The sequence below is a fragment of the Prionailurus bengalensis genome, chromosome D4, assembly GCF_016509475.1.
Source record: "Prionailurus bengalensis isolate Pbe53 chromosome D4, Fcat_Pben_1.1_paternal_pri, whole genome shotgun sequence".
Lineage (NCBI taxonomy): Eukaryota > Metazoa > Chordata > Mammalia > Carnivora > Felidae > Prionailurus > Prionailurus bengalensis.
Genome location: NC_057359.1, coordinates 86,423,600 through 86,436,397, shown reverse-complemented (window position 1 = coordinate 86,436,397; position 12,798 = coordinate 86,423,600). Strand labels below are relative to the sequence as shown.

The 12,798-nt window shown below is 45.9% G+C and overlaps 1 protein-coding gene across 3 annotated transcripts in view; it reads right to left on the bottom strand.

Annotated features, from left to right (window-relative positions):
- STXBP1 (syntaxin binding protein 1) overlaps positions 1-12,798 on the bottom strand; it is a 74,832-nt gene that overhangs the window by 20,013 nt on the left and 42,021 nt on the right. For all 3 annotated transcript variants that reach the window (XM_043565921.1, XM_043565920.1, XM_043565922.1), the window contains 8 exons: positions 12,216-12,292; positions 11,282-11,360; positions 9,992-10,095; positions 7,591-7,739; positions 4,851-4,935; positions 3,913-4,043; positions 2,733-2,840; positions 1,185-1,245 (listed from right to left, as the gene is read on the bottom strand). In XM_043565921.1, coding sequence (XP_043421856.1) covers positions 1,185-1,245; positions 2,733-2,840; positions 3,913-4,043; positions 4,851-4,935; positions 7,591-7,739; positions 9,992-10,095; positions 11,282-11,360; positions 12,216-12,292 — 794 coding nt within the window. The remainder of the gene's footprint in view (positions 1-1,184; positions 1,246-2,732; positions 2,841-3,912; positions 4,044-4,850; positions 4,936-7,590; positions 7,740-9,991; positions 10,096-11,281; positions 11,361-12,215; positions 12,293-12,798) is intronic.

Genomic DNA, 12,798 nt, shown 5'->3' with positions numbered 1-12,798 from the left:
TCAAAAAATTATTGATTCAAATACCATGACTATCTTCTAGGTAGGGAACTGAACTCCGAAGTGTAGCAATTATGTTTTATTTATTGGACTAGAAAGTTACTGAGAGCATAATTCTTGCCAGGAAAGAGCAATTTTTCTTCTCCACACTGTTCTTCTGCATACTCAGCTCAAGCAGTCTTGAAACTGAGTTCACATTTCATCCCAGCAGAAGGGCTGCAGTTGTGTAGACAGGTAGAAAGAAGGAGCAAGGTGGGAAAGGGCCGGGATGTGCATCCTGACAGGTCACAGGGGTCTGTTTACTTGGTAACCGTGTGACTCACCTAATCCCTCTCTAGCCAACAAAAATTTGTTGAATTACTACTACATGCCAGGTTAGGTGCTGGAGATATAAGGACAAAAAACAAAAACAAACAAACAAACAAACAAACAAGAAATTCTTGTCTTTGTGGAGCTACCATCTAGCAGAGGAGTCATTCCGACTGAGAGGATTAGTGTTCTTCGCGGGAATCAGGAGTATGGGTGCACAGTGGAGGGGTACCTCATTAGTCCAGGGAGGAGCAGGGAGGATTTCTCTGAGAAAACGATGCCTGAGCCAAAGTACCAGGACTTGACAAGGCAAGCCCCAGGCAAGGAACTCAGGCATGGATGGAGCAAGGCCGTGGGTGCCAGAGAGTGGGGGGCAGACCTGAGAGTCTGGGGGGCCTGATAGCCCAATGCTATAAGGTGTGTCTACGGGTGGGGCTGGATTCTGCTGGGAACAGAAAGTCACCAGATGGTTTTAAGCAAGGGAGTGACACAATCAGAGGTGCATTTCCCTTGACTAAGATGGCTAAGCTACCTCCGATGAACAGTCAGGATAAGGAAAGGACCAGGCAAGTTGAGTTCTAATTCCACCACAAGCTAAAAAAGGTTTCAGGGTTCTTCTGGCTTAAGCTGACGCATGATCTAAAACCGTAAATATCAATCCTCAGAGTAACAAAATGAAGATCTCTATAAACATCAAAAGACAGGGGCACCTGATCTCAATCCTGAATACAAAAACAAGACAAAACAGTATTAGATGAAGCAGGGACAATGACCCCCTGGCTCACTAATCCTGTGCCAAGGAAGCGTCCTGCCTGCCGGCTCCCAGAGGGAAGACCGGGATTAGCCTAAAGGGCACTGGAGCTCTAGGATGCATTTACCTTCTCTCCGGTATTCATTCTCTTGCTGGAAGAAAAATCTTTCAGAGAACGGGTGACTTCCCTGGAAGACAGAAGGAGGCAACTAAGTTTCACAGCAACACCAAGTCCTATACTAGTGGTGCAAGATTCTTCCTTTAGGAATACATGGTGACTTTTCCTGCCACTAAGGTATGTACTTACAGTGATTTTTGAAGAGGAGAGAGGGGGATACACTGTTTTCCTAATATTCTATTTTTTTAATGTTTATTTGAGAGAGAGAGAAAGAGCAAGAGGCAGAGAGAGAGAGGGAGACAGAGACTCCCAAGCAGGCTCCATGCTGTGAGCACGGAACCTGATGCAGGGCTCAATATCATGAACATAAGATGATGACCTGAGCCAAAAGCAGGAGTCGGATGCTTAGGCCACTGAGCAACCCAGGTGCCCCTCCTAACCAATATTTTCAACCAGGGTCTCCAGAGGAGGTGTACAGGATGATTCAAGAGAAGGAATTATTAGTACTTCTATTTATGTTTATTTTACTCCATCTTTTTCAAATTTGTGTTTTTGTATATACTGTAAAATATATATATATATTAGAATAAACTAGTAAATTCATAAATCAACTCACATATTGGAAATGTGAATCAACATTTTCCTAAGGTTGAGTGATCCAAAAAGTTTGGGGACTACTTTTCTGAACTGAACTATCCAAGGCTGTCTTATTTTCTTGCTTCCTTGTGAATTTCCTAAGACTATCACCAACTCAATGTAACAGCCAGAAAATATCTTTTTGCAAAAGTAGAATTGTTCTCGATAGCATAAAGGTCTTATAAAATAGTCTGTTGTTACGGGGCGCCTGGGTGGCTCAGTAGGTTGAGCATGTGACTCTTGATTTTGGCTCAGGTCACGATCCCAGGGTTGTGGGATTGTGTCCGGCTCTGTGCTGAGCGTGGACTCTGCTTGAGATATTTTTTCTCTCTCTCTTTCTCTCTCTCTCTCTCTCTCTCTCATTAAAAACAACAACAACAACAACAACAACAACAACATTCAGGTGTTACAAACATTTTGAAACATTTTGAGAGCAAGGCACAAATTCAATAGGCACAGATTCAAGGCACAGCTCTTCCTTAGAAATTTTAGGTAAGACAAAAGGGGAAGAAGATTACACACTGGCTATATAAAAGAAAATCAAATTGATGTAGTAGAATCTGGGCGTTTCAATGGAAGGAATCGGCTTTAAATGTTCAGTGTTGATAAAGCATTTCCTGAGAGCTACAGATGTTTTCTAAAAATCCTAAGAGCAACCTGAACACAGAATGGATCTTCTCACTCAGTGAAGTTGGTGTCACTCGAGCTGAGATCAGAAGGGAGTCATCATCACTGGTTAGCATGTTGGCAAATTCATCTACTGACCAGCTCTGTGCAAGTGCCCAGAACGTGCACATTAGCAACTGCCATCTGGGGAAAGGTTTTACCCTGTACTACGGAGTGAGCCCTGGAGCTGGGGCGGCAGGGGTGGCTGAGGTCTGGCTGAGGTCCCTGGGGAGGGATGGAGCAAAGGGATCTTACTGGGACACCTCCGCGATGTGCTTGTGACGCAGCGCTATCCAGAGGTCATCATCCTCGTCCAGGAGCACTTCCTTCACCCGGGCCTCTCCAATGCCGCTAGTCTCGTACCTAGAGAGGATATGTCCTCACAAAGTGTACCCAATTCCCTCTGATTTGTAACAGATAAGAGCTTATAGTCCTCAGCAGACAGATGTCACACGGAGGATTTTACCACAGGCCCCCTGACCATCCGATGGGGCATGGTCTGTATCAGGTCTGCTGCATCAGCACTGACACGGTGCAGTTTCTCGGGAAGGTAGAGACCCAGAGTTCTAATCAAAGGCAATGGACTTGAAGCTGTTTTAAAATCTTCAGGGTTAGCTAGTACGTGCTCAAGTTAGGTTAAAGGTGGGTTCAGAATGACTCGTAAGGGAAAAGCAAAGATCACGTTTACTCCTCCCTGGGAAGGACTGGGATACCATCCGCAAATGTGTGGTACCCAAATTTTCAGTTTTAAAATCAGCTGCCTGCAACAGGTCCTCAGCATATTTTTACATGTGAAATCACGAACATCTAAAGGAAAGCAAGAATTACAGGCACCAACGGGGAAGAAAACTGAGATTCAGTCATATTTTTAGAACCTTCACTTTGAAACCACTACCTTTATGATTAAAATATGTTACAAAATAAAGGATAAAATAAAATACATGAAAATAATACAGTCTGTTTCCAAAAAAACAAATACTCGTTTTTAGAAATTAAGTTTCGGATGACTATTACCAAGAAAAATGTTTATTATAATGAAGAAAACAGCTCTTCTACAAATAAAGGTCAGTAAGAAACTTCTGGTGACATATTTTATCATCATCATATTTCACGATCTATAACTAAGAAGTCTGAACCCTGAATAAGATATGCATCCGTTTGCATGCACAGACACACACACACGTGCACACCAACATATCAACACCTCCAAGCAGGCTCTGAGCTGAGGTGATGTGAGCCGTGAACTAAAGTTCTAAAGCTCTTGTTCCCCCACAAGGGGCACCAGTTCCTGGCTGCTAATGCCAAGTGGACTTGGGGAACCCACAGAAAAGCTTGCAGGCTTATTAGCAAGACCGTATCAACATACCCACATTCCCTAGGATGAAAGAGGTGCGTTTGGTTTGTCTGCAAAGACACACTGGGTGTGTACACTTACTTGTATACATCATTTTCAATGGGCAGCAGGTCGTAACTCATAGCCTGAAAGGTCAATTCATGAAGCACGGGGGAGCTGGGGTCAAAGCCGCGGTCCAGGATCAGGAGCTGGGAGCGCGCCTTGTCTGGGCCCTGGAAGGATGGACACAGGGGAAGACTTTCACAAGCCACCCATACAACTCCAGCCTCTCCCACTGGGGTGGCTGTCCCCCCTGTAAAAGCAGCCCCAGGAAGTGAACTCTGAGATAAAACCTACTAAAATAGCACTGACTAGTCCATTTGCTGCTTGACGAGAACACCAGTCACACCATGCAAAAATCCAATGTGTCTATCTCATAATGGACTCATAATTATGTGAAATCTCATAATTTCAAGCAGGTCCAAAACTGTGGCTGGGCTCCAAGGTGAGCTTATGAAAGAGAGTACCATCTGGGTTCGGCTACAAATAGGGTGACCCACCATCCAGTCGGCCTGGGACCAAGGGGGTTCCCAGGACCTGGGATTTGCAGTGATGGAACAACTCTCTCTGGATTGCTGTGGTGGTTCTATGAATCTACACATGTGATATAATTGCACAGAACTGAACACACGTGCAAGCACGTGTACAAACTAGTGAAGTGGGATTAAGGGCTGGAGATGGTACGGGTGTTGATTTTCCGGTTTGGGTACTGTACTACTGAGGGGGTTCCCAGGACACAGGACCTTCAGTGCTAACACTGGAAAGTCCCAGCAAACAGAAACAGGTTGGTCACCGCGGCTACACTGAGCAAAATCTCTATCATCCTGCCCAAGGGCCTGAGCATCTCCCTGGAGGCCAATGTGCAGGAACAGTGGCACCAGGCACTTTCTGTGAGCAACAGAACCAAGCTGCCCCAGGAATGCCATATAAACGCTATGGTCAATCAGCGAGAGAACCACGTGGACCAAGTCCAGACTTACCTCGCCCATTGTTGGGTCATCGGCTTTGTAGGCGTCGAGCTTGTCCTGGATTAGCTGAGCCAGCAAAGCATTGTCCTTGTATTCCCTGACAAAGGAGGAGTGACATAGGGTGAACTGCCCGTGCACCCAACTGCTGGCACTGACTGCCTCAGGGAGGAAGGCCAAACAGTGTAAGGAGGGTCAAGGGAGATGAGCTTCACCTGAATTGTTCTTCTACACTGAGAATATAGTCATGTATTACGTATATAATTTCAAATGACAAATAAAATAAAAAGATTTGCTCAGTGCCTGGAACATAAATGATTTCCTAATTCCTTAAAAACAACAACAACAACAACAACAACTAGGGGTGTCCAGGTGGCTCAGTCGGTTAAGAGTCGGAGTCTTTTTTTTTTTTTTCTTTTATCTTTATTTATTTTTGAGACAGAGAGAGACAGAGTGAGAGCAGGGAAGGGACAGAGAGAGAGAGGGAGACACAGAATCTGAAGCAGGCTCCAGTCTCTGATCTGTCAGCACAGAACCTGATGCGGGGTCGAACTCACAAACCATGAGATCATGACCTGAGCTGAAGTCCACCGCTTAACCAGCTGAGACACCCAGGCACCCCTAAGTGTCAGACTCTTGATTTCAGCTCACGCTGGGCTTCGTGCTGACAGAGTGGAGCCTCCTTGGGATTCTCTCTCCCTCTCTCTCTGCTCCTTCCCTACTCACTTGCTCACTCTCAAAATAAATAAACCTAAAAAAACAACAACAACAACAACAACTATCTAGATGAAAACAGAAGTAATCATTCCAACTGGCTTCAGAAAAATGACCACCTTTCAACAGAGGGTACCGGCCATCCACCATTTTCCTGTGATCAGCCTGTCCGAGCCTGACCCACCTGATTCTCTCACTTCCCACAATTCAAATTTCCTTTGATCTTGTTTTGTTTTGTTGCAGGGGATACATATTTTTTTAAGTTTATTTATTTTAAGAGAGAGAGAACACAAGCAAGGGAGGGGCAGAGAGAGAGGGAGAGAGAGAATCCCAAGCAGGCTCTGCACTGTCAGCACAGAGCCCGACAGGAAGGGGTCGAACCCACGAACTGTGAGATCACGACCTAAGCTGAAATCAAGAGTCTGGTGCTTAACTGACAGAGCCACCAGGCGCCTCTGCTGGCGGAGCCAGAAAGGTACAAGTGAGACCCTGTGGGCCTTTCCCCTTGGCCAGGCCTGACAGCACTTCCTGGGGCCCCTCCCGATTGTACAGAGTGTGGCTGCTGCCACCTGGCCAGGCGCAGCGCTAAAGCAGCTCTGTTCCCAGCCCCATTCCTCCCAAATGAACTCCAAGCCCCCCTTACCCTGTCAGAAGCTATGGCCTAGCCCCCCATTTCTGAACTTCCACAGGCTTTTGTCAGGAAACATCCAGAATAGAGGGAGGTATTCTTCCATGGCTGCACATTCCAGCAGACAAGGAGGCAGGCAGGACAGGGGGCCATGCTGATCCTCAGCACTGCCTGTTCAGGCCCCCCACTCCTCCTACGGTGGCCACCCCTTCTGGGTCTCCTTGCCTGACTGCTGCTCTCACTCCCACAGCACTGCACTCGCTCCCCTGCGCAAATCCCCCAAAGGTTCCCAGGGAGAACCACTGACCGACACAATCCCAAACCTGGCATCCGGGGCCTCTAGGAGCGGCTTCATCTTGCCCCACTGCCCTACACAGACACTGTGCCAGACTGCCAACCCTCCTCAAACTCATCCTTTGTTTTCCCAGCTCCAAATATTTGCGCATCCCAATGGCAAGGGCCAACTGTCTACACAAAATGCCCTGTACTCCTCATTGGTCTATTGGAATCTGAACCTGCCCTTCAAGACCTAGCCTAAATGTCACCTCTGGTCTCTCAGCTCCAAGGGGTCTCCCCACTTGGGATGCCCTAGCCCTCAGCTTATACTGCCCTCAAGCACTGGTCTTGCAGGGCCGCAGTTTGGGTGTGCACAGCTTACACACACACGTGTTGGTAAGCATGCTACCTACCCTTCCAGATCAGGGCTCCTAAGGACAGGGACTGTGTCTTCAGGATAAGTACACAGCAGGTAAGTAATAACGTGAATGACTTTATAGAATCTGGGGAATATGTCCTTTGGAGAACTGTCCTTTTTTAAATTTTTTTTTTTTCAACGTTTATTTATTTTTGGGACAGAGAGAGACAGAGCATGAACGGGGGAGGGGCAGAGAGAGAGGGAGACACAGAATCGGAAACAGGCTCCAGGCTCCGAGCCATCAGCCCAGAGCCTGACGCGGGGCTCGAACTCACGGACCGCAAGATCGTGACCTGGCTGAAGTCGGACGCTTAACCGACTGCGCCACCCAGGCGCCCCTTGGAGAACTGTCCTTGTATTTTATCTTACTCTGGGACACCTTCTGCAAAGATAGTGTTTGTTTTTAAAGGTTGGAAAGAGCTAAAAAAAAAAATAAAAAACAAAAAAACCCCACAGGAAACCTGGGTTGTGGTTACACAGGGGTTCAAATTTAGCTATTAAGTAACTGAATATATATATTTCATGACCTTTTCTGTATGCGCTATATTTCACAATAAAATTTAGAGAATATCAAAAACGCTGGAAGAATTATAAATGCAAGAACACTCAAATCTTAACCCTCTTAGGACAACTGCCAGAGGAATCTCAAGGCAAAAGGAAGCTCCTCGCCCAGTGGACACACGAGAGGCCACTGAAGGCAGACTGGCGTGCTGCCTTACCCCCGATACCGCACAGCCGGGTACTCCTTCAGGGTGGCACACAGCGTTGCAATCTGCTCTGCCAGGCGCTCCAGTATTGGGTTCTTCATCTGAGCCTTGTGGGGACTATAGAAGCTCTGGAAAGAGTCAGCAGAGTCCAAGGAATACACCTGAAAAGGAAAAGAAATAAGGGAAAAATATATATATATATATATATATATATATATATATATATATATATATATATATATCATGTTAGCGTGAAAAATGGTGAGCTCTCGGGAGTTTTCTCCAACCTTGGTAGTGAGTCTGTAGAACATGTTTTCATTTATTCTACAAATATGTGCTGGGTGTCTGCTGCAGACCAGGCACTGTGCTAAACACTTGGTAACTAGCGGTGACCAAAACATGACTGTCCTCGAGGAGTTTGGAATCTTACAGGAGAAGGCACACAATAAACAATGAACATAATGACAAGTAAATTACATGATATGTGAGAAACTGGTAAGTGTGTGAGAACACAACTCAGTAGGGGAAGAAGTCCTGGGGGACTGGACAGGGAGGACACCAGGCCTCCTTGAAAAGGTGATGTAGGAGCAAGGGCTTAAAGGAGGTGAGGACCAGTAGGGGGCTTTCACATGGAAGGAGCGGCCAATGCCAAGGCTCTGCGGCAGGCATGTCCCCAGACTGTCTGATGAACAATGAGGCCAGAAGAACAGGAGAGGAGGGTAGTGTAAACCCTCATAGGCCATTGTAAGTTTTTATAAAGTAAGGGACAAGCTGGAAATTATCTGTGACTGTGGGCAAATAAAGATTTTTATGGATTGAATAATTTCCTATCCTTATAATAAATATGTTGTATTTTTCTTCTTATTCTAGAAGTTTAACATCTTCTCTTAATTATAATAATAATAAATATGTTGTATTTTTCTTCTTATTCTAGAAGTTTAACATCTTCTCTTAATTACCTAGCTTATCAGCTATCAGTATTTTCTCAAAGTCTCACTTATATAAACTACCCTGATCTTCTACAAAACCTGAGGTTAAAAACAAATTTATCACTTTTTAAAAATACATGAAATGTAATATTGGTTGAATACACTCTCTGTGTGAGCCCAATCCAGGTGGGCTCACACAGAGAAAAAAAATTCCTGCCTTCAAGCTAGGAACAGGCTTTATGTCAAGCACTAAGGGAAAGACACTGTCTTTAAACGTTCATGCTATACTGGGGCGCCTGGGTGGCTCAGTCGGTTAAGAGACCAATTCTTTTTTTTTTTTTTTTTAATTTTTTTTTTCAACATTTTTTATTTATTTTTGGGACAGAGAGAGACAGAGCATGAACAGGGGAGGGGCAGAGAGAGAGGGAGACACAGAATCGGAAACAGGCTCCAGGCTCTGAGCCATCAGCCCAGAGCCCGACGCGGGGCTCGAACTCACGGACCGCGAGATCGTGACCTGGCTGAAGTCGGACGCTTAACCGACTGCGCCACCCAGGCGCCCCAAGAGACCAATTCTTGATCTTGGCTCTCACAGCTTGTGAGTCTGAGTCCCCGTGTCTGGCTCTGCACTGACAGCACAGAGCCTGTGTGGGATTCTCTCTTCCTCTCTCTGACCAGTCCCCGCCACCCATCAAAATAAATAAACTTAAAAAAAAAAAAAAGTTCACACTGAATGTTTTCCATCCCTCCTTACTTAAGAATAGGTCACTCTCTGGTGTCTAGAAGCTGATCTATAAAGACGCAATACGCCAGTCATCTTTTACCTTTTGCAAAATGCCTAGGGGTCCTGTTATTTTTGCTTCTTGTTTGCCGGGAGAAGACACGTTAACCAATCTTGCAAAACTAACATAAAAATTTTGTGAACTCTCTCACAATCAGCTTCACCTTTTCTAGCTTAACAATTTTCCCAAGGGGAGAGGTTTGTGGCGGCGCTCTGGCATCTGAAGTGTTAACAGCCAATGACGAAGGCTACCATCTGCTCCTCCAGCAGAGTGTGAGCGGAGGTTATCTCTGCAAAAACCAGTCTCCTGTGCAGCAGATGGGTGTTGTCTGATCCCTTCCCCTGCTCTCCTTCCCTGCTCATTTTGGACTGGCTACCTTTTGGGTATTCAAGGAGTCAGCCAGCAGGAGTGAACACTGCGAGCAAGGATGAAATGCATACAAAGAAAGGTGTGAGGGCTGACAAAAAAAAAAAAAAAAAAGTCAGAAATAACCGGAGAGTAAGATGAGGGCATCGGGCAGACCCCTGAGGCACTCTGCTTCCATTCCATCAACATCCACTTACGCACGTCATTCGGCAATTCTGAATGCACAATCTTCCTCCCCACCTCTCCTCACTACACACACCCCTCTCAGGATTTGCCAGGGTTCCTGATTGAGCAGCGAGGATCCAGATTTTCCATACACACCCCACTCGGCCTCACCTGGGACTCATAGGGGAGAAATGCAATGTTGATTTCCGTCAGAGTCTTGATGACTTTGGCTGCTCGTGATTTCACCAGCTCATTAAACAGGGCATCTGGACAAGCTGCAAGAATATGACAAAAGACAGCAGGCTTTCCTGTCTGCTTGCTGCTTCATTTCAGCAGTTGCACGCGTCTGGTGGGGTTTTTATTTTATTAGGATTTCAAGAAGGCAACTGGAACGTTCGTCCCATCCTAAGATATCCACTGACTATAAGGTATAAAGGGAATATAAAGCCACCTAAAAGGCCCTCCACATATAACAGAGAAACAAATGGCAATAAGATTGAGATTTGAGAGCTAATAAACTACTTTCTGATATCAGGGAAAGGAAAAAAAAAACCCGTAAGAGATTAAGAAGGGGATAAGAAAGGGGCCTATGATACGAACAAACACCATACATCTGACATGTTAATGAAAAATATAAGGAAGAAAATTGAAACCGGCGGGAAAGGCAGTACAGGCGGTTCTCCTGGACCCTTGAAGGAACTCAGCCGCACACGAGACCCACCTGTGGGGAAACCAGGACTGCCAAGGGCTCTCCCGAGCCAAACATATGGCTTCGGATTCCCAGAAATGCTTTTTTGGTTTATTATTACTAATGTCACGTTCCTGCTCTGTATTTCACCCGAATTCAGATAGTAAACAATTATTCTTCGTAAGAACCCTTCCTCCTTTTCTCAGTGGCGAGTTCTGTGGGACTTTCCCTAAAGAGAGGAACGGAGGGTGCACTGTTGTTGCTGAACTCATGAGCTAGCCAGCTCGGCCACCCCTCTCTTTGCTATTAACAAAGAGTGACCAAGACGCTTCTGCATGAGGCTCCCTGTGCAAAAAACCTCCACAAAGTAAGAAAATGAATCCCAGGATGATGACGCAGGTTCTGTCTGCTACAATCACCACTGGATTGGACTATCTTTGTAGCTGAAAACCTGATGGAAATACACTACAGTTTACGGTGATATCTGGAAGTCTATACAGTGAAACATCAAAGCTAGCATTGGACATTTCTTCTCAGCACTCAGCCCTCTAGTCCTTAGAAGAGGTGCTATTTTTCATCAGGAAGGACGGCATGACTGAGTAGGTTTGTATTTGCGTGTGTTTATTTTTCTCTCTTAGGCAATTTATCTTCTGAAGAGAAAATAAAAGATCAGGAGAAACGTGGCAAGAACCATTTCTTCCCTATTGACCAGCCTTGCTGTGCAGAGACGCTAACCTGGAAGGACAGGGGTGGGAACTGCCAGCCCTACTTACAGTCAGTGAAGAAGACGTGAGCAGCCCGGTACTTAGCGGTCGGTGGGTCCTTAAAGTCACTGATGAGAGAGTGGACAGACTGTAGAGGGGGGAGAAAAGGAAGGAACTGAATCCAATTCTGCCAGCAAATGTGGACCTATATCTGAACTGGGTTAAATCCAAGCTGCCTGGACAAAACAGCAGGGGATTTTTTTAATGCAGAATTCATGTTTGGCCATAACAGAATTCTGAAGCCTTAAAAGTAGGACTGTTTCAGAGTTTAGATGAACAAAATCCTCCTTAGCTCATTCCAGAAGACCGCATCAGTTCTTTGGAGCCACTATAACTTGGGTTCCTGAGAAGATATTCACAAAAGAGGAAAGTGGTCAAAAACCTTCCAGGAAACTCACATTGATGAAGTGCTGACAATTTAGTTGCATCTGCAAAAACTCAGCTGTAAGCCAGTTTTCAAAAGTGAAAAGAAAGGAATGGAAAACTGGCAGGAATTTATACAGATTAAGAGACCTAAGGCAACTATCAAACAAAAGCAAGGAGGTGAATCTTGTCTGGACACCGGTTTGAACCAATCCCCCCTAAAATGATAAGACAGGTCAATTTTGCCATAACCTGGATACTGACAAAACAGACCCAAAATTATAGAATGCCAGAGTTGCGGAGGTGAGTCACTACTCAGACACAGAGGGTCTCCTCCCCGGAGAGGGAGTGCATGAGGGGGAAACTGGAGAGACCCGGACCCAGCCTTCTGGACAGCAGCTGTGTTTGAGAGAGCTTAATGCACCCCGACTGCACACCGTACCCCTCCTTCCGTGTCTGTGGACCGCACGCTTAATCAGAGCAGTGTGTTAAATGCGCGCTTAACCTAGAAATGTCAGATGCTCTGCACCAAGCCAGCACGTGCAACCTTAGCCAAAGCTCTTCTGGGGGCGGGACTTACCTTCTCAGACGGAGTGATGAGATACACAGCCTCCAGGCTGGGCAGCGGCTCTCTGCGCTTGTTGATGTCTTCCACAACTAGACAACAAACAGCAGCCCACAGTCAGTAAGAAAACATAAGTGGTGACCATAAAACTAGAAACAATCTAGACAGGCCACCTTCAGACTGCTGCAGGTAAAAAGCTATGGGGTGTGGGGTGGGAATCATTTGCCCCTTCCCTGCAGGGACCACATTCCACGGTCTCACAAGGCTCGAGATGTTAGAAAACCTGGAATTTTATCACACTAAGTATCTCCCATTTCAGTTTAAGTAACGTCTTTGATCTCTTGATTAAAAATGGAAAATCCTTGGGGCGCCTGGGTGGCTCAGTAGTCGGGTAAGCGTCCAACTTCAGCTCAGGTCATGATCTCGTGATCTGTGAGTTTGAGCATTGCATTAGGCTCTGTGCTGACAGCTCAGGGCCTGGAGCCTGCTCCAGAGTCTGTGTCTCCTTCCCTCTCTGTCCCTCCCCTGCTCGTGCTGTGTCTCTTTCTGTCTCTCAAAAATGAATAAATGTTTGGGGTGCCTGGATGGCTTGGTCGTT